Raw genomic sequence first — 25,133 nt, forward strand, 5'->3', positions numbered from 1 at the left:
TCAGAAAGGATGAATACCCAACTTTTGTAGCAACATGGACGGGACTGGAAGAGATTATGCTGAGTAAAATCAGCCAAGCAGAGAGAGTCAATTATCATATGGTTTCACTTATTTGAGGAGCATAACAAATAGCATGGAGGACATGGGGAGTTAGAGAAGAGAAGGGAGTTGGGGGAAATTGGAAGGGGAGGTGAACCATGAGAGACTATGGACTCTGAAAAACAATCTGAGGGGTTTGAATTGGCGGGTAGGTGGGAGGTTGGGGTACCAGGTGTTGGGTATTATAGAGGGCACAGATTGCATGGAGCACTGGGTGTGGAAAAAAAATAATGAATACTGTTATGCCTAAAATAAATTAAAAAAAAAAAAGAAATGTAATGTGATGTATTCCATGGAGGAAGTGAGCTCAGAGTTTTCCTATGTCACCATCTTAAACTGGAACTCTCTTTTTCTTTATTTTATATGACAAATCTTTGTCTTAACCCAAATAGTTTTGCTGTATCTATGCAGTCCTCTATACAGAATTATTTTAGTTTAACCAACTACGCATATTAGTTGGCATATGTTTCAACTTAAATACCAACTGACAATTGGTAAAAATTCCAATATATATCGGAAGACCATACACATATGATACAAACTATCAAGAAATTATTGTTATAATTTATATAAACATTTTATAATTTATATAAACATTATATAATTTATATAAACATTTTCTAAATTATTATTGCCACTTTTATCCCTACTTCCAATCCTTTCAAAGAAGTAGAAGAAATATTAAAATATCAACATTTTTTTAAACAAAATGGCCAATAATCCATAGTGATATGTATATAATGTATTATATATATACACAAGTATGTGTGTGTGTGTATATATATATATATATATATGTTATTAATTCTTGAAAACAGAAACATTTATGTTACAAAAGGTTAAAAGGAAAGGAGAAAGTACATCCCCAATTCATATTTATCTTAACATACAGGAGATTAATAAATCAATAACAACATGATATTCTTTGGATTCTATAAAAATATGATCTGGAAACAAGTGTGTTGGAGCTAGCCTTTTTCAATAAGAATTCTATAAACAGATTAAGCTCTGTTTTCTCATTTCTTTCAAGGATGGTGCATAGGTAATAATATTCTAAATGAATAGAAAAGTTAATTCATTAGATGCAATACATGCCTTGTGACATTAGGGTTTAGATTTTTTTCAGTATGAAATATATTGGAATCATTGCATGCAAAATTATTTAGTCTTCAATGTTATTTTAATGACTGCATAGAATTCCCCCAAAATAATATTATTTATTTAACCTTGACCTTGATGTTTGATATTTAAGAGATTTATTGTTGTAAATAGTTGTGCAATGACATTAATAGATATTTGTGTACATTCTAAATTATTCCTTTATACTAAATTCCTAGACATGGCATTTCCTTGTGAAAGAATCAGCAGTCATGGCCTTGATAAGTATTATCAAAATGCCTTCCAAAAAGAATGCAACAATATAAATTAGCCTCATATGGTCATCTCTGCACTAGTTGTGAAGCCCTGTTCTTAGTCCATTTGTTCTTTGTTTAACATTACCCTTTGCCAAACCTCTGAACTCCAAATTGTTAGACCTTGTTAGTCCTATGTAGAGGCGGCTGTGTGTGGAGCAGGAAGAACAGTTGTATTCTCTGGTTCCTCTTTCATCCTATCTTACTGGAATCCAGTTCTCTTTTACTTTTGGAAATGGCATTCACTGCCTTTCCCTCACATGTGTTCTGACTGCCCTTCTCTAGGTTCATTTTGTCCTTCCAACAAGAATAAAGATTTCCATTCCTCTATCAAATCTATTTCAAGGATAATACTTTGCAAAGTAGAAGGGCTCCAACTTCACAGCTCCAGCCTCTCTTCAATGTTCAGAAGGCACAGTCATTATTTTTACCTCCTGCTGAAGACATTTAGAAGTGAAAAAAAAAAAATCTTTACCAAGGATGACAAAGAGCAGGGGATGCAGAAATGAACATCTGTCTGCCCATTGGCTGATTCACTAAAAATGAAACTAGCATGTTACCTAAGCAAATATCCGGTTGAGTTTTCTTTCAGATATTTCAGTTAGTGAAGTTCTAAAACTATATATAGTTTGCCTGTTTTTTTTTTTCTATTTTTCAGAGAGTCATAGGAAGTAGGGCAGCATTATCCAATTAATCCTCTGAGTGGCTTCGCCTTTTTCTTTGCCTTTCTTCAAAAGGACACTGCCTGCTGTTAAGTGTTAAGCTGCAAGTAGCATTTTTGGACTTCATGAGAAGAAATCCAGACTCTCCCACAAAGAGTTATATGTGAACCTTATTAAAAAGCCCAAACAATATCAAATATCATAGTCTTCTATCTCTCTAGCCTGCTGATCTGTTGGCATCCCTGCCAGGGTCAAGACACATGAAGGATAATAGTCTCTGGGGATCAAGCAGCCAGATGTGCCTAAGAAAGTAAAAGAAAGTTAAACCGAAAGCATCACTGTCATCTTTGTCTCACCATATAAATAAATTAAACAGCTTTGGAGAGAATGGAATCCCATTGTCTTAAATGTGGGTTTCTCCTTAAACATAGCACAGAGCATTGAAATGTCATAGAAATGTATTCTTTCATTAATGGTCAAACAATAGAAAGCATGCATAGAATGCTTCTATGAGAGGCACAGGACTAAGCTCATGCATAGATTAATCAAGTTAATACAATACACATAAAAAAGTTGTCATATTAGTTTTATTTGCAGATGAAAATACCAAGGGGAAAAAGGAAAAAAGATTCATTAGCTATTCTATGCTTTTCTAAAGTTTGTGTATTTAGGATAGACTTTTTAATTTTTTTAACGTCTTGTTAAGCATAATTCCTTAAGACCCATAAAAATATAATAAGACATGTGAATCTCATTAAAATATGCCCAAGTTTGATGGGGAGAAGACACGTCAGCTCTTAGGTGCTGCAGAGCCAAGATTGCTCTGCAAAGCCCGTCTGGAGGTTAGTGATATAAATGCTTTTTCTTGTGCTGTTCTTATATTTTGCAAAGAGGCATTAGGCTAACAAGCATTGAAAATGAGTGCCCTTAGACATGGCAGATCATTCATTGGAACCGTTCTTCCCCTCAGGGAAAATGAAAATCTGGAGAGAGAGAACTGGCTGACCTCGCCCAATTAACACAGTACTGATGCAGGCAAGAATGGCCAGCAGTAACAGAACTGTGCTTCAGGGATGTGTGTTCCTGGGCTGCGGTCCAGGTTATGTCAACAAGGATCATTCTGGGTGCCATTTCTCTAGTTCTATATTGGACACAAGAGAAAGAAGGGGAAAAGATAAGGGAAAACTATGGGAGATATATATAACTACGTATGATATATATATATGTATGTGTATATATATATATATACTTAAGAACTTTGCTTCTCCCTCAGGATATGAGCTCTTTCTGAGCCTATGTGTGGCTGCAGCCTAAGGCTTGCTAAACAGGTCAGGAAAATGGGAAAATACTGCAGTAGCAGCACTGATTTTCCCATGGAAACTGATACTCCTAAATGTTACAACACTTCAGTTTGAAGTTTTACTAGTAGAAAGTCTTTAATCTAGAAATTGAACCATGCAGCAAAGAACTGTAGGTTTTAGCCTACATTAAAAATAAACATCATTATATTTTGTATCTTCCCTTGTGTTTAATAAAGACAATGAAAATTCCCCAAAACCTATTAAAGATGTAGCACCCTGCCTTCTGTTTTGGGATAATATTTATATCATGCAAGTGGATTCTAAAGTTTTTAAAGTAAATATTGTCTCTTTTTTCTAAGAATGAGATCCAATGAAAGAATAAAGAACCCAGATTTTGAATGATTTTGTGGAGAAGGCAGTGTAATTCGTGCTAATATAGTTTCTGTGCTAATGTTTAAGAGTTTCTAAATCTGCAGTTACATAGGCCATACACTTCCTGTATCAAGGAAGTGTTCATATTTGTAATTATTCCCTGAGATTCTGGTTGCAACTATACTCGTGTCCCTTCTTTTCTGTCTGGTACAGAAAAATACCTATGTAATTGTATCAATCCTTAGTTTTAATTCTATAAAATTGAAATGACCACTAATATTATTACAAATAATAGAGAATGGTTAGCAAAATACCTGGCACATAGTGAGTGTTTATTATATTTAAAGGTACTACAACATGATATGACATGTATAAGAAAATTTCATTCTTTGGAGCAATCAGATTTCATATCTCCTTTGGGAATCAAGGCATATGATGGGAAGTGAAAGAAGATAGTAGTAGCCCTGAATTATTTTAAGTCAAGTCAGACAAAAGAAAATGGTTATTAATTTAATGCCAATTGAGTTGTGATAACTTTGAAATTTATATACTCATATATAGACTGGTCCTGAATCAAAAATCTTCTTTAGCTAGAAATATTCTAAATTAATAACATAATTTCACATATTTTCATTTAGTGAATGTTTTCTAGGCATCAAACATCAAGACATGTACTTCACTGAAGTCACTTCTGTTTAATCTTTATATAATATGAAAGACAGCATATCTCCATCTTTAAACAGGACAACAAAGACTGAGGAACATTCAGTACCTTGTTTAAGGTTACACAGAGAATAAGTGGTGAAGGCAACGTTTAAAAAATTAAAAACTAGAATTCTAACTGAAAGAAATTACTTGCTTTGTATCTGGATTAAAATATACATTATTTGACTCATTCTAGATTATTAGTTCTTATGATTGATCACTTTTGGTAAACTCTAATGTTTGCGTAGCTTTTCCCAGAGTACACTATTATGAACTGATTTATCAACCATTCAGTGGTTCTACAATAACTTCTATAGTCTAAGAAACTATAAAAAAATATAGAAACTTGTAAGTCATGCTAACAAATGCCTTAAAACAATAATTTAATAATCTGGAAATTTCTCTAATTTAAGAAACCAAAATCTTTATAATATAAGAAACTGATTTCTTTATCCTCTACTTAGCTCAGATCTCATGTACTTTAATTATTAAAATTTTTTCTCCTCCTATGTCTACAATAAATTTGCATTTTGTTCTCATTACTTTGAATTAACTTATATGGATTTAATTTTTAATACACTTAAATAAACTCAGGAAATACATATTTCATTATTTAAAAATCAGGGAGACTTTAAATGATTGAGTAAAGGAAGTAAATTAAATGCATTATTTTGTATTTCACATATAACATATAGGTCTGTATGTTTGCAAGATTAATTATGCAAAATCAAACGACTATAAAACTCATGTGACTGAAATTTCTTCTACACCTTATATACTTTTATATGAAGAGAAAAATGATAATCTGATAATGTCCATATTGTGTCTTTGTGTTGATATATATTCAACCCATTTTCTTCTTCTTCTGGAATCCCAATTATTCTAATGTTGTTTCGTCTTATGGTGTCACTTATCTCTCGAATTCTCCCCTCGTGGTCCAGTAGCTGTTTGTCCCTCTTTTGATCAGCTTCTTTATTCTCTGTCATTTGGTCTTCTATATCACTAATTCTTTCTTCTGCCTCATTTATCCTAGCAGTGAGAGCCTCCATTTTTGATTGCACCTCATTAATAGCTTTTTTGATTTCAACTTGGTTAGATTTTAGTTCTTTTATTTCTCCAGAAAGGGCTTTTATATCTCTCGAGAGGGTTTCTCTAATATCTTCCATGCCTTCACGACCAAGTGGGATTTATTCCAGGGCTGCAAGGTTGGTTCAACATCCGCAAATCAGTCAATGTGATACAACACATCAATAAAAGTAAGAACAAGAACCATATGATACTCTCAATAGATGCTGAAAAAGCATTTGACAAAGTACAACATCCCTTCCTGATCAAAACTCTTCAAAGTGTAGGGATAGAGGGCACATACCTCAATATCATCAAAGCCATCTATGAAAAACCCACCGCAAATATCATTCTCAATGGAGAAAAACTGAAAGCTTTTCCGCTAAGGTCAGGAACACGGCAGGGATGTCCATTATCACCACTGCTATTCAACATCGTACTAGAGGTCCTAGCCTCAGCAATCAGACAACAAAAGGAAATTAAAGGCATCCAAATCGGCAAAGAAGAAGTCAAATTATCACTCTTCGCAGATGATATGATACTATATGTGGAAAACCCAAAAGACTGCACTCCAAAACTGCTAGAACTTATACAGGAATTCAGTAAAGTGTCAGGATATAAAATCAATGCACAGAAATCAGTTGCATTTCTCTACACCAACAGCAAGACAGAAGAAAGGGAAATTAAGGAGTCAATCCCATTTACAATTGCACCCAAAACCATAAGATACCTAGGAATAAACCTAACCAAAGAGACACAGAATCTATACTCAGAAAACTATAAAGTACTCATGAAAGAAATTGAGGAAGACACAAAGAAATGGAAAAATGTTCCATGCTCCTGGATTGGAAGAATAAATATTGTGAAAATGTCTATGCTACCTAAAGCAATCTACACATTTAATGCAATTCCTATCAAAGTACCATCCATCTTTTTCAAAGAAATGGAACAAATAATTCTAAAATTTATATGGAACCAGAAAAGACCTCGAATAGCTAAAGGGATATTGAAAAAGAAAGCCAACGTTGGTGGCATCACAATCCCGGACTTCAAGCTCTATTACAAAGCTGTCATCATCAAGACAGCATGGTACTGGCACAAAAACAGACACATAGATCAATGGAACAGAATAGAGAGCCCAGAAATAGACCCTCAAATCTATGGTCAACTAATCTTCGACAAAGCAGGAAAGAATGTCCAATGGAAAAAAGACAGCCTTTTCAATAAATGGTGCTGGGAAAATTGGACAGCCACATGCAGAAAAATGAAATTGGACCATTTCCTTACACCACACACAAAAATAGACTCAAAATGGATGAAGGACCTCAATGTACGAAAGGAATCCATCAAAATCCTTGAGGAGAACACGGGCAGCAACCTCTTCGACCTCTGCCGCAGCAACATCTTCCTAGGAACAACGCAAAAGGCAAGGGAAGCAAGGGCAAAAATGAACTATTGGGATTTCATCAAGATCAACCCAGTATTTGACATATTTTTTATTTTGACAGTTTTCGGAAAGTGGTCTGAAACATTATCAAAATATTAAGATGTATTTGATTCATTAAATCAAAAGTAAATAATGTTCCTTATGGTTTTGTACTATGATATGATTGGGTCCTAATTCTAATTCAATTCAGCAAAACTTACTGAATACGTATTCTATATATGTACCTTATAGAACTAAAATCATGAAGGAGGTATTGTACTCTGCCTTTAAAAACAAAATGAAAACTGAAATTAAGGCAGCTAGTTTTCACCTATCATCTATTTACCTATCACCTATCTATCATCTCTATCTATCTATCATCATCTATCTATCTTTTATGAAATGAAATAAAAAGACATACAGTAATCACCAAATACCTCAAAGTTAGTTAATCAGGGTATATCACTTTTAGATTAATCTAGGTCAGTGGTGCGCAAACAGGAATGACTTCCATCCCCATGGTATCGATAATATCTAAAGATATTTTTGATCATTATAACTGGTATAGGATCAGGGAGAGGTTATAAAATGCATTAGCACGTAGTGGGTAGAAGGTAGAGGCCAGGAATGCTGGTAAACATCCTACAATGTACAGTACTATCTTCCACAATTATCTGGCCATAAATGTCAGTAGTGCTGAAATTCAGAAACCTTGATCTAGATCATAGGAAGCTTATTGCATTAAGATATTTTATATAAGTGATAAGTTTATACAATATATACAGTTTAGTTTTTAGATCCTTAAAATATTAGTATTACTGGAGAGTACTCTCAGAAATAAAGATACTGAATAAATTAATGAACTACTATTTAATAGAAAAAAAGGAAAGGAAAGTTATAGGAGATGAACAAAGAAGAGTATGGGATTTCAAAGTTATTAAAATTGGAATGGCCCCATATAGGCCAGCACCCTAGTGTTCTCATAAAAACACTATTACATCATCTAATCATATAGTATTTATTTAGGCATAGTATTACAATGATGCCAACGCACTTTCTTTTTTTCCCTGATACAATCATTGGTGGAAATATTGGTGTTGGAGAGTACTTGCCCATGCAAGCTATCATGCTGTGTTTTAAAACTGTGTTAATCTTATCTGAGGATTTCATCAGAGAGTTAATGAAATCAATGTATTGTTGCCATTCTATAGTAAAGATCCACCACTGAAAAGTATGTGCTCTTTTCCCCAGGTAGATTAAGTATTCATTTCAACAGCATTTCTTTTTAATTAAAATAAAAGTTCAGGCTAAGTTAAAAGTAATAAGACAGAAAGTGTATAAAGATGCAAAATCCCAAAATGGTGGTCTGACAGCAAAAGAACTAATAAAAAAACAAGGATGACATGGTTTTTATTAGCAAGCATTCACCACAAACTTTGAATCAATAGTTTCCAGTAAAATAAACATAAGAAATAGAACTGTTCTTATAGGTTCTTCTAATTCATCATTTAAATTGTTTCTTTCATTTCCTCTCCCACTTCCAACATTTGCAAAAACAACTAATATTTATATTGTTACTTCTTTCAATTCTATTTACTTTATACCGAATGAATTGGCACTATAAAATCCAGCCAACTGACTAGAATATTAATATTTGTGGTTTCATGTCCTTATCACATTATCTATCTTCTATCTATCCATCTATTATCTATCTATCACTTATCTATTATAAAATACATATATTCCCAAGGCTTCTGAGAAAACGTCCTCATAAATCACTTATTTTATTTATTACTTTATGAAGGTCAAAACTGTACTCAGTATCTTAATTTCCAAAAGATTTATGTTATGATACAGAGTAGGAAACATTTTCACTACTGCATTCATTCTCTATTCACTCAACAATTAATTAATTGTGTGCCAGTCACTTTTCACAATACTGAACGGTATGGTGGTGAACAAAGTAGGTAAGGTTCCTGTCCAACGAAAACTCACATTGTGGTGCAGAGACAACAAATAAAATATAGAGATGGAGATGGAGTGACACAGAAAGAAAGGCAAAGATAAATTATTTGATAGAGCTGGTTTAGTAAGCTGGTCAGGGATGACTGCCAAAGGGAGTCATTTGGACAGAGACATGAAAGAACTAGTGAGTACACAAGTATCTGGGAGAAGAATGTTTCAGACTAAAGTAAAAACAGCTCTCATATGTTAAGTTGAAAATTGACATCAAGGCCAGTGTGGCTAGGATGGATTGAAGAAAGGAAAGATGGTGCTAAGGTTGAAGAGATAGCAAGGGCAAATTCATGAAGGGCCTTATAGAATTTATAAAACTCTATTACCAAAGGTTAAAGAAATAATATAAGAAAACATCTGATATCACTAGTGATGAATTAACAAAACACTGCATTCATCATCAGAAAGAGATTTATAAACTACTTGCTAGGCACTGTAGTGAGTTGGAAACTATTTTAGATTACTAGACCAATGGTACGAGATAACACTTTGGGGCAATTTCAGATATCCCCAATGATATTTAATGGAAATATGACATACTTCTTAAAGTTTCTAAATATAAATTAATTTAAATAATTGTATTTCTTAAATAGATGCCATGTTTGTACAGTAAGCATATGACATAGCCCCACTTTAGATGATTATATAATCTGGCAGAGAAGATGATATATACACATAGAACAGAAAACAATGAGAGAATTTAGCCAGCACTGATACAGGAGGAATGTGTTTTGTGGATTATAATTAAAGAGTAGGGAGACCATATAATTTATTTTATAATCAAACTGGAACATTTCTGCAAGTGAAAGGGGGAACAACTAATAATCTTGCTGGGCAAAATAGTGCAAATTTCACTGTTCAAAGTAAATCAAGACACAAGTTAGTGATATGTCTATAGAATTCCAGAAAAGGAGAGTTAATTGTAAATTAAAATGACTCCTGAAGTCTTCTTCAAGAAAATGATACCTGCACTTGGCTGTGTCTAGGATGTAACTAGGCCGAAGGAAATTGAGAATAATTTCTAGTCTAGGGAAATAACATTATAAGAGACATATCAATTTAACAATCACCGTAAGATGAAACTTTGATGATTGTGAAAAGTTACAGACAATATTGGATGGTTAAGGAACAGATGGGTTGAGGTATAGTAGTAGAACAGACTAATAGATTTGAAATATCATGAAAGTCTTTTTTTTAATTTATTTTTTATTTTCAGCATAACAGTATTCATTATTTTTGCACCACACCCAGTGCTTCATCCAATCCCTGCCCTCTATAATACCCACCACCTGGTACCCCGACCTCCCACCCCCTGCCCCTTCAAAACCCTCAGATTGTTTTTCAGAGTCCATAGTCTCTCATGGTTCACCTCCCCTTCCAATTTCCCCCAACTCCCTTCTCCTCTCTAACTCCCCATGTCCTCCATGCTATTTGTTTTGCTCCTCAAATAAGTGAAACCATATGATAATTGACTCTCTCTGCTTGACTGATTTCACTCAGCATAATCTCTTCCAGTCCCGTCCATGTTGCTACAAAAGTTGGGTATCCATCCTTTCTGATGGAGGCATCATACTCCATAGTGTATATGGACCACATCTTCCTCATCCATTTGTCCATTGAAGGGCATCTTGGTTCTTTCCATAGTTTGGCGACCATGGCCATTGCTGCTCTAAACATTGGGGTACAGATGGCCCTTCTTTTCACGACATCTGTATCTTTGGGGTAAATACCCAGGAGTGCAATTACAGGGTCATAGGGAAGTTAATTTCTTGAGGAATCTCCACACTGTTCTCCAAAGAGGCTGCACCAACTTGCATTCCCACCAACAGTGTAAGAGGGTTCCCCTTTCTCCACATCCCCTCCAACACATGTTGTTTCCTGTCTTGCTAATTTTGGCCATTCTAACTGGTGTAAGGTGATATCTCAATGTGGTTTTAATTTGAATCTTCCTGATGGCTAGTGAGTATGAATATTTTTTCATGTGTCTGATAGCCATTTGTATGTCTTTATTGGAGAAGTGTCTGTCTATATCTCCTGCCCATTTTTTGATATGATTGTCTTTTTTGTGTGTGTTGAGTTTGAGGAGTTCATTATAGATCCTGGATATCAACTTTTTGTCTGTACTGTCATTCAAGAGAGTTATTTAAAAATCTATTGGTAGGCATATGACATAAATAGAGTAAAAATACTCTTAAACTCCAGTTTAGTGTGAGATGGGAATATTACAGAACAACATAGGGTATAAAATAAATAGATATTTTAATTCTACATAATCTATATCTTGCATGATAAATTGGAACAAGAATAGTATATGGGTATATCATTGGTATGCAAAGTCAAACCCCATTTTTTGCAGAAATATATTTTTAAGTAAGATTAAGTATTTTATAAGATTTTTAGAGTGACTGCCAGATTTATTCTGCAAAGAAGGTAAACATAAAATAACACACTTACACACACACACACACATATATATATATTACATTTTATGTAAAAATAAGCACTTATGAATACTTCTATATTACTAAAATTATCTTAGCACTTTTTATGAACTTCCTCCAATTTTCTAAACTAAGTATTATAATTATTTTATAGATGAATAAACAGAGCTGAAGAAGTCAGGTAATTAACAAATACCACACAGCTGTTTAGGTGATGGTGAAAATATTCAAACACATTTTTGCATGGTATGAAGTCCATGACTTTTCTATGGTGCCACATTACCTTACATGTGCTCACTGAATTGAGTCTCACATGGCTCACAGAGGTCCCAGTTAAAACAAGAAGCTTGGTACTTACTAACATATCTCATTTATTCTGCTATGATCAGTGTTAGTACTACTTATATTATAAACTTTTCCTTCTTAAAAATAAGAATTGAGTACTTGAATTTAAAAAAAAAAATCATTCTTCCTTCTCTACCCATTTTCTACTTGATGTATCTTGGTATTTCTTTTGTTGTTGTTGTTGTTGTTTTTTAATTTAAATTCCAGTTAACATACAGTGTAATATTAGTTCCAGGTGTAAAGTATAGTGATTCAACACTTCCATACAACACTTGTGCTCATAAGAACGAGTGCACTCTTTAATTCCCATCACCTATTTTACCCATTCCCCACTCCATAACCATCACTTTGTTCTATGTATTTTAAAGTCTGTTTCTTGATTTCTCTTTTTTCCTTTTGCTCATTTGTTTTAGTTTTTAAATTCTATATATGAGTGAAATCAGATGATATTTGTCTTTCTCTGACTGACTTATTTCACTTAGAATTATACCCTCTAGCTCCATCCATGTTTTTGCAAATGGCAAGATTTCATTCTTTTTAATGGCTGAGTAATATCCCATTATGCATGCGTGTGTACACATACACACACACACACACACACACCATTTCTATTTTATCCAGTCATCAGTAAATGGATGCTATATGGGTTGTTTCCATAATTTGGCTGTTGTAGATAATGCTGCTATAAACATTGGGTAAAAATATATTCCTTTGAATTAGTGGTTTCATATTCTTTGGGTAAATACATAGTAGTTCAATTGTGGGGTCATAGAGTAGTTCTATTTTTAACTTCTTGAAAAATCTCAGTACTGTTTTCCACAATGCTTGCGGCATTTTGCATTCCCAGCAACAGTACAAGACCATTCTGTTTTCTCCACACTTTCACCAGCACCTATTGTTTCTTGTATTTTTGATTCTAACCATTCTGACAAATGTTGCTTTTCTTTTCCCTGATAATGAAGAATGTTGAGCATCTTTTCCTGTGTCCCTAAGCCAAATGTATGTCTTTGAAAAAATGCCTGTTCATGTCTTCTGCCCATTTTTAATTGGATTATTTGTTTTGGGCTGTTGAATTTTATAAGTTCTTTATATATTTTGGGTACTAACCTTTCAACAGATACATCATTTGCAAATATCTTCTCCATTCCATAGGATGTCTTTTAGTTTTGTTGACTGTTTCCTTCACTGTGCAGAAGCCCTTTATCTTGATGGAATCCCAATAGTTTATTTTTGGTTTCATTTTCCTTGCCTCTGGAGACATAACTAGAAAAATGTTGCTATAGTCAATGTCGGAGAAATTACTGTCTGTGTTCTTCTCTAGAATTTTAATTGTTTCCTGCCTCACATTTAGATCTTTAATTCATTTAGAATTTATTTTTGCATATGGTGTAAGAGTGGTCCAGTTTCATTCTTTTGTATGTTGCTGTCCAGTTTTCCCAGTGCCATTTTTTAAAAGACTGTCTCTTTCCCATTGGATATTCTTTCCTGCTTTTTCAGAGATTACTTTACCATAAAGTTGTGGGTCTATTTCTGTGTTTTCTATTCTGTTCTATAGACCCATGTGTCTATTTTTGTGCCAGTGCCATAATGTTTTGCTCACCATAGCTTTGCAATATAACTTGAAGTCTATAATTGTGATTCCTCTAGCTTTGCTTTTCTTTGTCAAAATTGCTTTGGCTATTCAGGATCTTCTGTGGTTCCATACAAATTTTAGGATTGTTCTATCTGTATGAAAAATACTGTTGATATTTTGATGAGGATTGCTTTAAATATATAGACTTCTTTGGATGCATACACATTTTAACAATATTTGTTCCCCCAATCCATGAGTGTGGGATGTTTTCCATTTTTGTGTCCTTTTCAATTTTTTTAATCAGTGTTTTACAGTTTTCAAAGTACAGGTCTTTCATCTCTTTGGTTAGGTTTAATCCTAAGTATCTTATGGCTGTGGGTGCAATTATAACTAGGAGTGATTCTTTGATTTCTCTTTCTGCTGCTTCATTATTGCTGTACTATAATGCAACAGATTTCTGTACTTTTTGTTGTCTGAATATTGTAGCTAGGACTTCCAGTACTATGCTAAATAACAGTGGTGAGAGTGGACATTCCTGTCTTTTTCCTGACCACAGAGGAAAAGCTTTCAGTTTTTCTCCATTGAGCATGATATTAGCTGTTGGTTTTTCATAAGTGACCTTCATTTTATTGAGAAATGTTCCCTCTTAAACCTACTTTGTTGAAGGTTTTTATCATGAGTGGATGTTGTATTTTACCAAATGCTTTTTCTGCCTCTATTGAGAGGATCATATGGTTCTTGTACTTTCTTGATTAATGTGGTGTATCACATTGATGGATTTGTGAATATTGAGCTAAACTTGCAACTCAGGAATAAGTCCCACTTGATCGTGGTGAATGATTTTTTAAATGTATTGTTGGATTAGGTTTTCTCATACTTTATTGAAGATATTTCTTGAGTTCCATTTAAGCAGTTTGTGTGCAGTCGCAAGTTTCTTCAGGTGAACCTCATAAATCACTTAGTTTTACTTTTAACAGTAAATTCCTAAATCAGCAGTTTCCACAAAACAACTGGTTTTTATTCTTGGAATTTGAAGTAATTCCTCCAGATGTATAGTTTTCCTATTTCTAAAACTAAATTTTTTAACTGTCTTGGGTCGCAAGGAAGTTATACTTTTTTTCCCCATTTTTAACTCATTTTACTGTTTATATATTGTCACATTAAAATTGGCAGAAGTCCCATTATAGATAGAACAAAAATCTGTCTTACAAGAAAAAATAGTGAAGGTTTCATAAAACTTAAGAGAAGTACCATGGTAACACAAGGATGGTGCAACAGTCTCAGATGACAGTGCCAAGGTGTTTGAGCAGGTAGGAAAAATGCTGCTGCAGGGACATTTGGCCTGAGACCACTGCTGTTTCCTAAGAATTTCCAAATATGCTTGGTAAGCAGATTACTTGTAACAGATGAAGATGGAGTAGGGTACCACTTCCGCAGAATAAATTCTGCAAGGTCCTGGGAAGTGTCTACAAATGTCATCCTGATAAATGGTTGCTGAAGATGATTTTGCAATGGTAGTCCTATGACTAATACCCAGAGAAATTTTACCACCACTGAAATTCTTGGACCAAAAACTAAATGGCTACATATACCAAACCTACACATTGTGAATTAAAATGGTGCCATGTTAGGGCTTATGTTAGAACCAGACCAGGAAAAATTATTCCAGCAGAAGATCTTCATTCTTCTCTTCAGTCAAAAGATTAACAGGCTCCATCACCTCTCCAGCTGCCCTCTATTGCTCCAAGTCCTTTTCCAATTTTCCTGGAGAATCTTTTCCTTCTTTATTTTCTTTAACCAATAGAACTCTTCTGGCTCTCTCTCATCCAGTTTTCTAATGATATAAGCACAAGTATGTTCAATTCCAGGGACAATGGTATATGAAATATAATTTACACATTTGTTGGTTATCTTAATAGCTTCATCCAAAGTAACAAAGGAAGTTTGAAGGGAAAATATTTCTATCAGTAATTCCACTGCTTTGACATAATTTCTCTTTAATTTAGCCAATTGTTCCCCACCTCTCGCTAAACCAGCTGGTTTATAACTGTCAGTTCCTTCACAGTAATGTTCAAATACTGGCAAAATAACACCTGATACATTATCTTTCTTAGCTAGAATCTTCACATAGGATTTATTTACATTTTGGATAACTGTGGTGTTGACATCCCCTGTTATGAACTTGGTGTCAGCAAGAGAAAAGGAAGCTTCTTCATTACTTCACCCATCAGCACTTTAGTCCCTATTATCTTCTTTAGGATCTGTTGAAAACAAAGAGCTAAGGCATCAGACATTTTCTTCAGGAGGTTTCAACCTGTCTGTACTCCTTTTAATCGAGACTTCATGATAGTCTGTGCCATGCATGAGGGAAAGATTTTTAATTTGGTCTTTGCCCTACATTCTGATGGTGATTGTTCCACTCAGTCACCTGGCTAGGCATTGGTGGCTGCAACAATCTCCAGCCACAGGATCTTCCCCTATGGGTTCAGCTGTTTGTTGAAATTATAGTGTTTTTATTTCAGCTATTATAGTTCCTACTAGTCTTATGATTTTGGAAAATATCACTGAGTTTATCGCCAGAGTTAATTAACCAACCAACTAGAAATAGATTTACAAGGAAAAAATAATAATAAAACCCACACTTGTGGAAAATATCTAAGTAATCCATACTAAACAAAGAAGTCTGAACAAGTTGAGTTTTTAAGAAATAAATCCCTTCTGTATCCAGGAATTAGAATTGTTAAACTTTAAGATGGTAGGGCACTGACAAAGAAAAGCCAGTTTACAAAACTGAAAACTTCTGGGCAAATAAGTAAAACAGAAAAGGGGAAATATGGGAAAGTAATTAAATCAGGGATAACCAACATATTTTCCCCATTCTAATCTTTTATGCCCAAAGGATATGCGTGCCTGAATATCTAACACTTGTATCTAACATGAATATTGGGCTCACAATAATTATCACAATTAATTATTTTAATGATATTAATTTTAAAATACATATTCCTATTTTACACTTGATCTTAGCCAAAAGGCTGAGAAGTGATTGGGCATATTCTTATTTTAAAATGTGTTTTTGAATTTTTCAAAAAACCCTATTATTCAAATTGGACTTTATCATAATATCTAGTTCACAGGCAGATTAATTTGAAGAGATTAACTACATGGAGGCTAAGGTAATTATAAATGTAAATATATATAAATGTAATTATGAAACTCAAAACCACCTGATTTTTGCAGGAAATCCCTTATAAAATTATAAAGAGCAAACATTTCAAATTGTTCTTGTACCATTTATATTGTTAGTATAAATCATACCAACATTTCTATTTTTTCAAAGAAATCAACTAAAAAATGTCTAGCCAAAAGTTTCATGCTACATGAATTCATACAAATGGAAGTTTGAAGATTTATTACAGTGATTATACCTCAACAGAGATAAATATGTATTTTATGATTAGGATTTTTTTTTTTTATGAAACAGGTGAGCCATAGGGACAAACCTCCAAAGCGGAAAATAAACCATTTCAGTGTCTTTTGATAAATAGACAATATCCACTATTTCTATACAGTGCATGAAAATGTGACAAATAAATTATCTTCATTAAATATTTGCATGAAGGATTAATGAGTATTAGTTAAGCCATAAAAGCACAAAGAACATTTATGAAAAATTACATTGAGTGTAAGAATTTGAGTGGGAGAGAATCTTGTTACAATAGTTTATCTTACCTGAAGATTCTCTACTGCACCTATATGATAAATGTAACTTAAAAGCAACCAAATTTCCACATTTAACATGCAAAATTTAGGCAAATCACAACTCTACAGGGTTTTGTCCTCTGTGAGTTACTTACTAGAAAGGGGATAAATCATAAAACTCATATTTGTTTCCGTTAATATTTATGCTGCAATAAGTCTTCAAATTTGCACCATAAAACTTGCATAACATTAAATTAAAAGACGTAAAGATATCTTAAAAATTCACCATCAGTAAAAAATATTGAGTGTTTTGAATACTTACCTTATGAATTTTCTTTTCCTTTCAATACATAGAACTTAATTAAAATTTAATTATTTTACTTGTGTGAAAATGACAAATACCTTTTGGATAGAAGATCATATTTTACTGAATAGCACAGAAAAATGAGAAAACTTTTTTTTTTTTTTTTAATCAAGGTTTCCATTTTTCTCCCTTTGGAATATTACCCAAGATTAATGCTATCTACTCATCAAGCACTGCCATCTTGTGGACTCCTCTTGATTCTAGAAAATACGGGTTAATATAAAAATTATAAAATACGGGACTTTTGGGAGATTAAATATTTGGAAAATTCTATAAATCTCAATGTTAGAGGAGATCCATGTTTGTAGTCATGCAGTAATATTGCTTTTACCCCTATGGACATCTGCATTTTAGGCACACTCTGCTGCTATTTTACAGCAGGTTTCTGTGCCAGCAAGATATATTCTTACCATGTTACATAGTGAAGACTGGTGTGGCTCTCTGACAGTTTAATTAGGTTGTGACTCAATAAGAATATCTAGAAACCTGCTTTTGTCTGGTAAATGGAATTTAAGTACTGCTTTGTTACTATGAAGCATCAAGGTTTTAATTTGCGAAATTAGATCCCATATCATATATAGTTCAACCTAATAAGTACTTGAAACCCCTATTAATCATGTTTTCTTTTTTATTCAAATAAAAATTGATGTTTAATAAGAATTCTTAGTCAAATTTTGATTTCTGTATCTTAGTTTGCTCATCATAAAACTGAGTTACCTATCCTTGTAAGGATTACATAAATTAATATACATAGAGCACACTTGCTGGTACATACTAAGTGTTATACAAGTTTACTGGATGCTATTGGTGCCGAACCCAGATCTCCTTAACCTGCTTAATATGCCTATCCAGCAGCTACTCCTTCTCCAGAGAATTTCCCTCATCTAGGGAATTGTCTTCTTGCCCTTAGGGCACCTCACCTACCTCAGTTAGCAGCCAATATCCAAAAGGCTGAATATTTTTACCTTCCACTGCAGTACTCACCAATTCTGCAGTTAAATTTGTGTTCCAGAGTCACAAGTAGGATTAGTTTTAAACTAATCTCTGGCAGGAACCACATCTTTGCTTAGCTGATTTTTCCGCCTTACTGTTTCCTGCCTTTCTTAATTCCTTCTCCTGGGAACAACTCATCAATAAATTACATTCAAGTAATCTCCTTCTCAGATTCCGTTTCTACAAAACTGACCTTCACTGTTGTTATTATTATTACTAGGTGGTCTAATATTTTGATTTAATGAAAATAAATTTAAATTACCTTGGTTATGTCTAATGGATGGCTCATACAGTCCTCCAGTAATTCTCCATGCATGTCTTTTCTTTATGGTAAACTCTTGATAAGCACATTGAGTTGATCTTCCCAAGCAAAATTCTAAAGTACATATATTCTGTTGTTGATTAAGAGCTGGGATCTCTGGGCTTGACAGTGAATTGTGAAAAGTCTAGAGTGAATGCTTTTAAACGCAAAGTTCCAAGCCTAGGTTGAACTTGTGCCACTGACAAGCATACTGGTAAATAAATACTGGTCCCTGACCTGATGGAGTTTACAACTCAATAAAAATAATTTAAAAAGCCCTTAGCAAAGCAAGAAATTCAGGTTGCCTTTTGAAAAGAGTTAGCAATGACCTTTATATCTAGACACAGGGTTCTTGGGATTTAAAAACAAAAAGTCTGCTGCTGTGTGAAGCATTCCACAGAGAAAGTAAAAATAGCTTACTGTCACCCACGTGGTGTAATCGCTTGAACTCTATGACTTGGAATTCACTTACTCAGATTCATTTGAGTTACAGATCATGAAAAAATGACAATTTACTACTGTTTCTATTACAAATAGTCTTTTCTTTATCTTTTATTTTACTAAAGGTGTTTTGAGTTATATGCATATAAAATTTTATCTTGTCTTGGTGACATATTATAATGTTGAAGCAGAACTCTGCTGCTTCTGACTCTAAGTATTAAACTAATGAAAATACATGTCTCATAAATTTTTTTTGAAAAAAGGGGAATTACTACTTTGTTTTGTTCAACAAAGATAACTGAAATGTAGAGTAATAATACAATCTACCTTTGTACTGAAGCAATTTCATTTTTTTAAACATGACAAATGTTCTTTCATATTCTTGACATCGTTAAAAATGTCTTGATTCCCTAAGCACTAACCAAGTGTGGGGTAGACAGCTTTATTCTATTGTTATTCTCAGGATCTTTGCCTCTAGCTATGTTTTATAGGTGAAACTCTTGACACTTGTAGAAATTAAATCCAAATGTACAAGGTTAAAGGTGAATCTGCACTGTATCGCACCCTGCATTACACCAGGTCATTTATCCTGACCTAACAGCTATTCTTACTGAATAGTTACATTGAACACTCTCATTTAAGTGGCTTACCATAGTCCTCAGCACAACATATAACGTAAAACTTACTATCCCATTTTATGGATAGCGAAACAGAGATTCAGAAAAATCAGAATGTAATAATTTAAGTGGCATAATATAATGATAAAATATAGATTTAGAGTGAGTTGGACAAATTTTAATTTTTCCTCTGATATGTAATGCATCTTAATTTTCTATTGTTTCCTTTACCTGTTTGAACCCCAGACTTTTGATAATGAAGATGATTATAACAATAATAATAACTCATTACATCTAGTTCTGTAGTACTAACCTTACACAAAATACCTCATTTAACTTACAATTTCCTCCATTTTATAGATGAGAAGAGTAAAATTTTAATAAAGTTGAATAACTTGCCCAAAGATGGATAGTCGGTAGATCACACAGGCGTCTCTGAAATTCTGATCTTTGTGATTGTGAAGTCCATGGTCTAATTCACATGATTCTGCCTTCTAACAGAAGTGGGGTGATGGGGTTGGTGGTGTTGGAAAACAATGTAAAGTGTGTCTTTCATAGTAAAGTCTTAAGTCAGTTCCTTTCCCAGTCCCTGGTAATATCCTAAGGAGTGTCTTGTATATAATAATTTGTCACTATTTAATTGTTGACACTTCCAGTTACCTTGACTCATCCTAAATCTATCAGCCAATATAATTTTTATATATAATCCGTTTATAACTTAAACTGCTGAGTCAGCTTCCTCAACAAAAGGTCAGTGATCATGTCTAAGCACAGGAAAAATGATTGACAATCGTGGAGGCTTTAACTTGAGAGAGAAGTTGGACCACCTCAAAATTTAATGTCCCTTAAATCTTGCCTAATTTGCCTGGTAGAATAAATCATAAAAAAAACTTCATAATAACTTAGTAAACATGACCTTTTGTCTTCTGTTCACAGACAATACATTCCAGACTGTTAAACTGCCTACATTATTTCTCAGTGTCTGTATTTAGCCTCACTTCAAATGCTATCTTTGCCTCATATTCTCAAGGCCAAATAAGTCTTGTCTTTTTACTGAGATTTGAGTGCTATCGACCTACACACAATGCCTCTAATCTTCAACTGCAGTCTGATTTTGATCCCCATTCATTTATTAAAGTTGCCATTCAGTGATATCCCAATGTCAATCTTAAGTAACATTTCCCTTTATTTTATTGGGACTTTTTCCTTGTTTGACATTACTTAATCTTATGGAAAGATTAAACCATTGGCACCTATACCACTGAATTTTCTTTATTTCCTTGTAATCTTTCTAGCAGTCTCTTCTCTCTTACCCTATTTAATACTTTCTTACATTTATTTAGATGTTTGTGCTTCCTAGGGTATCTCCTCACTATAACCACCCCTCTTGATTTGTCTCACCTTCTTAATTGGATTCAATTATACCAATATACTGACAATTCTTAAATTTAAACTTCACCTCAGATTTCCTTTCCTGGACTTCAAACACATATTTGTCAGCTGCTAGAACGTCTTACCCAGATTTGCTTTGCAGACTTCCAACTTAAAAATGTGCTGAAAATGAAACAATAATCTTTCTCCCTAAACTAGTCTGACTTGGTGTATTTCCATTGAACCTCTTGTACCATCCTCCTCCCAGTCACTCAAGGAAGATATGGGTATTCCTGGACTAGTATTATTGGTCTCATTCTTTGCCTTACCTCTGATATATTTCTTGGACCAACATCTTTCTTCCCATTTTTATGATCATGGTTCTGATTCAGATTTCTTCAGCCTTCACTTTTAGTATGCAATACCATCTTATTGTTCTCTCCTGCAATTAAATCCAAACTTTGCAGAATCACCAGAATAACCTATTAATGTATGTATCTATATCAACCCTTTCTTGAAAAACATCCAGTGGTACCATATTACATATAAGATTGACTACAAGCTTCTTAATATAAGATACACACACCATGTTAATCTTTGTTTAATAATTTGGATTTGCCTCTAATCTCTCCAACCTCTTCTCTTACCACTCCTTTTCTTGAAATTGTTAGTCCAATAACACAAAACTGTTTGCGGTTGTCCATTCATACCATCCAATCCTTGTGTGAATGAACCTTCTCTTGGCCTCTTTATTCAAATATACACTTGCCTTATCAATTTCTCTAATACCAGATATTATATCAAATTTTATTTGCCAAAATTTGGGGCACCTGGATGGCACAGTGGGTTAAGCCTCTGCCTTCAGCTCAGGTCATGATCTCAGGGTCCTGGGATTGAGCCCCACATTTGGCTCTCTGCTCAGCAGCCTACTTCCCTTCCTCTCTCACTGCCTGCCTTTCTGCCTACTTGTGATCTCTCTCTCTGTCAAATAAATAAATAAAAATCTTTAAAAATTTTTTTAAAAATAATTTTTATTTGCCAAAATTAAAATCCTAATTTTACTCCACCCATATCTCCAAAGAACTGCTACAGACTACAGTCTGTCCGTTTTAGTAAAAGCAAATACATTCTTCTAGTTGCTCAGTGAATCAGGCCCCAAACCTAGATACTTGAGTACTCTTTTTGTCACATTTCATAATGAATCCCTTAGCAATTCCTGTCAACTCCCCAATCACATTTTTACCAGAAACAATACTGTCACTACCATCACCACTCTAATACTAATCATTTCTTTCATGGCTTTCTTGAAAATAGTCTCTTAGACTAATGGGCATTATTCCTCCCGCTTCTCCTCTGTATGCCTGCTTTGTCCTCACATTGTCTTTCTCTACCCACTAGTCAGAGAGAACTTTTGAAACATAAATTCACACGTTCTTCTCACCTCTATCACTTTCTCTCTTAACATGCTTTAGTTTTCTTCATTGCACTTATCACCACTTGACATACACTTGTGTGTTCCTGGTTTCTTCCCACTAAAATGAAAACTCCATGAGACCACAGACTTTCTTTATCCCCCACTTAGAAAAATGCCTGATCTACTGTGATTCTCAACCAATATTTTTGCATAAATGAGTAAGTGAATGTAACGTAGGTGTCTCTTATTTCAGGTAGTTTTCATTGCTTAGCATGGTTGCTTAAGTACCCCTCTCCAATGCTTTCTTTACAAAAGAGTACATATCTCCATTTCTTTATTCCATATTGAGTGATAGGCTTGGGTAAATCTCTCATTAGGTTGATCTTTGAGAATGAGAAACTATCTCTCTCATCTTTTTCATTTCAGTAGTATCATAGTGCCAATCATCCAACACACATTTAACACACTTTGGAATTGAATGGATGGATGGATGGATGGATGATGGATAAATGTTAAACAGCCTTTAGAAACATTTAAAATCTTCTCAGAATCATTAAGAACAATAGTCATTTGAACATATAATACTAAATTATATAGCTATCTGGATCAAATATATATGGCCTTGCAATACATCTAACACAGTAAATAATTTGCTCTTTGAGATTTAACTGTTAGTAAAATAATCTGTATATTTCAACAATGAATTTTGTGTATTTTCAGAGATCATCTATAGCTGGGTATTTAATGAGTTCCCTTCCTTTGTGGTGGAGGACAGCCGGCGGTTCATTTCCCAGGAGACAGGCAATCTGTATATTTCTAAAGTTCAGTCATCAGATGTTGGCAGCTATATTTGTCTGGTGAAAAACACAGTGACTAATGCTCGAGTACTTAGTCCTCCAACGCCACTCACTCTACGTAATGATGGTAAGTTGCATGGCCTGGATTAAAATGGTTAGCCACCTCAACTGTGAAAAATAAAGATGTATTTCTAAACATGTAAGCCTAATACAAATGTTTTTTAATTGTCATATTTAAGCATTCTATGTTTTTAGTCTGAGATTATGTATACCTTAGAATAAAAATTTTGACATAAGAAAGTGATGATTTTTTGTTGAGAACTATTAACCATATTATCCCAATCCCAAAGAAAGAGGGAGCCTTTGAAAAGATGAATTGTAATAAAGCCTTCAGTTTTTTCTTTGTTCTTTAGTGCCTCTATATAACATATGTGTATGAATTGCAAGCATTTTATAGGTTCACTTTTCATTACTTTTTTATGTTAGCTACCTTCAAACTGAATGTTCAGCTTTTAATACTTCATGGTATAGCTATAATTGTTATTAGTACTTTTCCAATAATAGAAGCAGTTGAAAACTTAAATTTTAAGTGCAATTCATGCAGAAATTATGATTCTATAATTATAGGTATTGCCATCTATCTAAAGTATCTTCAAATTTAAACACCTCATTTGTAGTTACAGACATTTACAGTTAAGCATTGCATTAAAGAAGTCAAGTGCTGTATTAACAGTTGATATATGATATGTAGCTTGCTCTGTCATGCAATGAAAAATCCATGAAGTGATTAAGAAGTGAGCTTGAGAATCCTGATTGATTTTCAAGCTTAAAAAATAATCTATTTCAACATTACTCTTTTATATGCTTAGTTTTAGAATATATGCTGCAGCACCTTACACTGAGTTTCATCACGGGATTTTTGCTGACTATACAGTTTCTCATTTTATATATTTGACACATATCTACATGTACACATATATAATATATATCGTATCTGGTAAAGAGTACACATACAATATCTAGTTTAGAGATAAAGAAGCCAATATTAGAGACATGAAGGGACCTGCCAAAAGTCACATAGCTAGGTAATACCATGGAGGAATAGCTGGGAAAGAAGAATGGAAATTGGGAAACCAATTCAAACTATTGAAAATCGCCAGCTGAGAGATGATGAGGTGCAGAATGAAAACACTGGTAGTTGCATTGGAGAGCAGGAAATATGAGGGATATTGAAGAGGTAGAACTACTAAAATTTAATAATTAATTAAATATCAGACTCTAGGAGGAAGTTTTGACACAGTTCGTGAACTGTGTGAAGATTCTCTTCAAAAGAAGAGATAACATAAAGAAAGGGATTGAGGATTTGGTAAATGTGAGGAATTCAGTTTTTAATATAATGAGATGGAGTTTTCTTGGGAAATCCATGTGGAAATATGTGGTAAGTATTTAGATATATATGTCTAATATATATAGAAGAGTGCTAGGCTAAAGAAAGATATTTAAAATTCATCATTGTGTATTCCCTCACTGTCGTTAAAGCTATGACTGTGAATATATGGTGTCAACATCAAGATTATATGAAAATGTCCATAGGGTGAAAAGAAAAATGGAACTAGATATGATTTTTTAAATTTACCTAGTTAAGAGCTTAGAATTTAGGTGATTTTCTATAAACCATTGCCATAATGTTTCTGAGCATCTTCTCAGTAATTCCTT

At 33.7% G+C, this 25,133-nt stretch overlaps 1 protein-coding gene and 1 pseudogene across 1 annotated transcript in view; one reads left to right on the plus strand and one right to left on the minus strand.

Moving 5' to 3' along the window:
* The window catches only part of CNTN5 (contactin 5), a 784,689-nt gene that overhangs the window by 367,927 nt on the left and 391,629 nt on the right, over positions 1-25,133 (plus strand). The window contains exon 6 of the mRNA XM_059391830.1: positions 23,341-23,544. Within this exon, the coding sequence (XP_059247813.1) occupies positions 23,341-23,544 (204 nt within the window). The remainder of the gene's footprint in view (positions 1-23,340; positions 23,545-25,133) is intronic.
* Positions 15,078-18,543, minus strand: LOC131999971 (V-type proton ATPase subunit D-like; annotated as a pseudogene).

This window comes from Mustela nigripes, chromosome 1 (assembly GCF_022355385.1).
Source record: "Mustela nigripes isolate SB6536 chromosome 1, MUSNIG.SB6536, whole genome shotgun sequence".
Lineage (NCBI taxonomy): Eukaryota > Metazoa > Chordata > Mammalia > Carnivora > Mustelidae > Mustela > Mustela nigripes.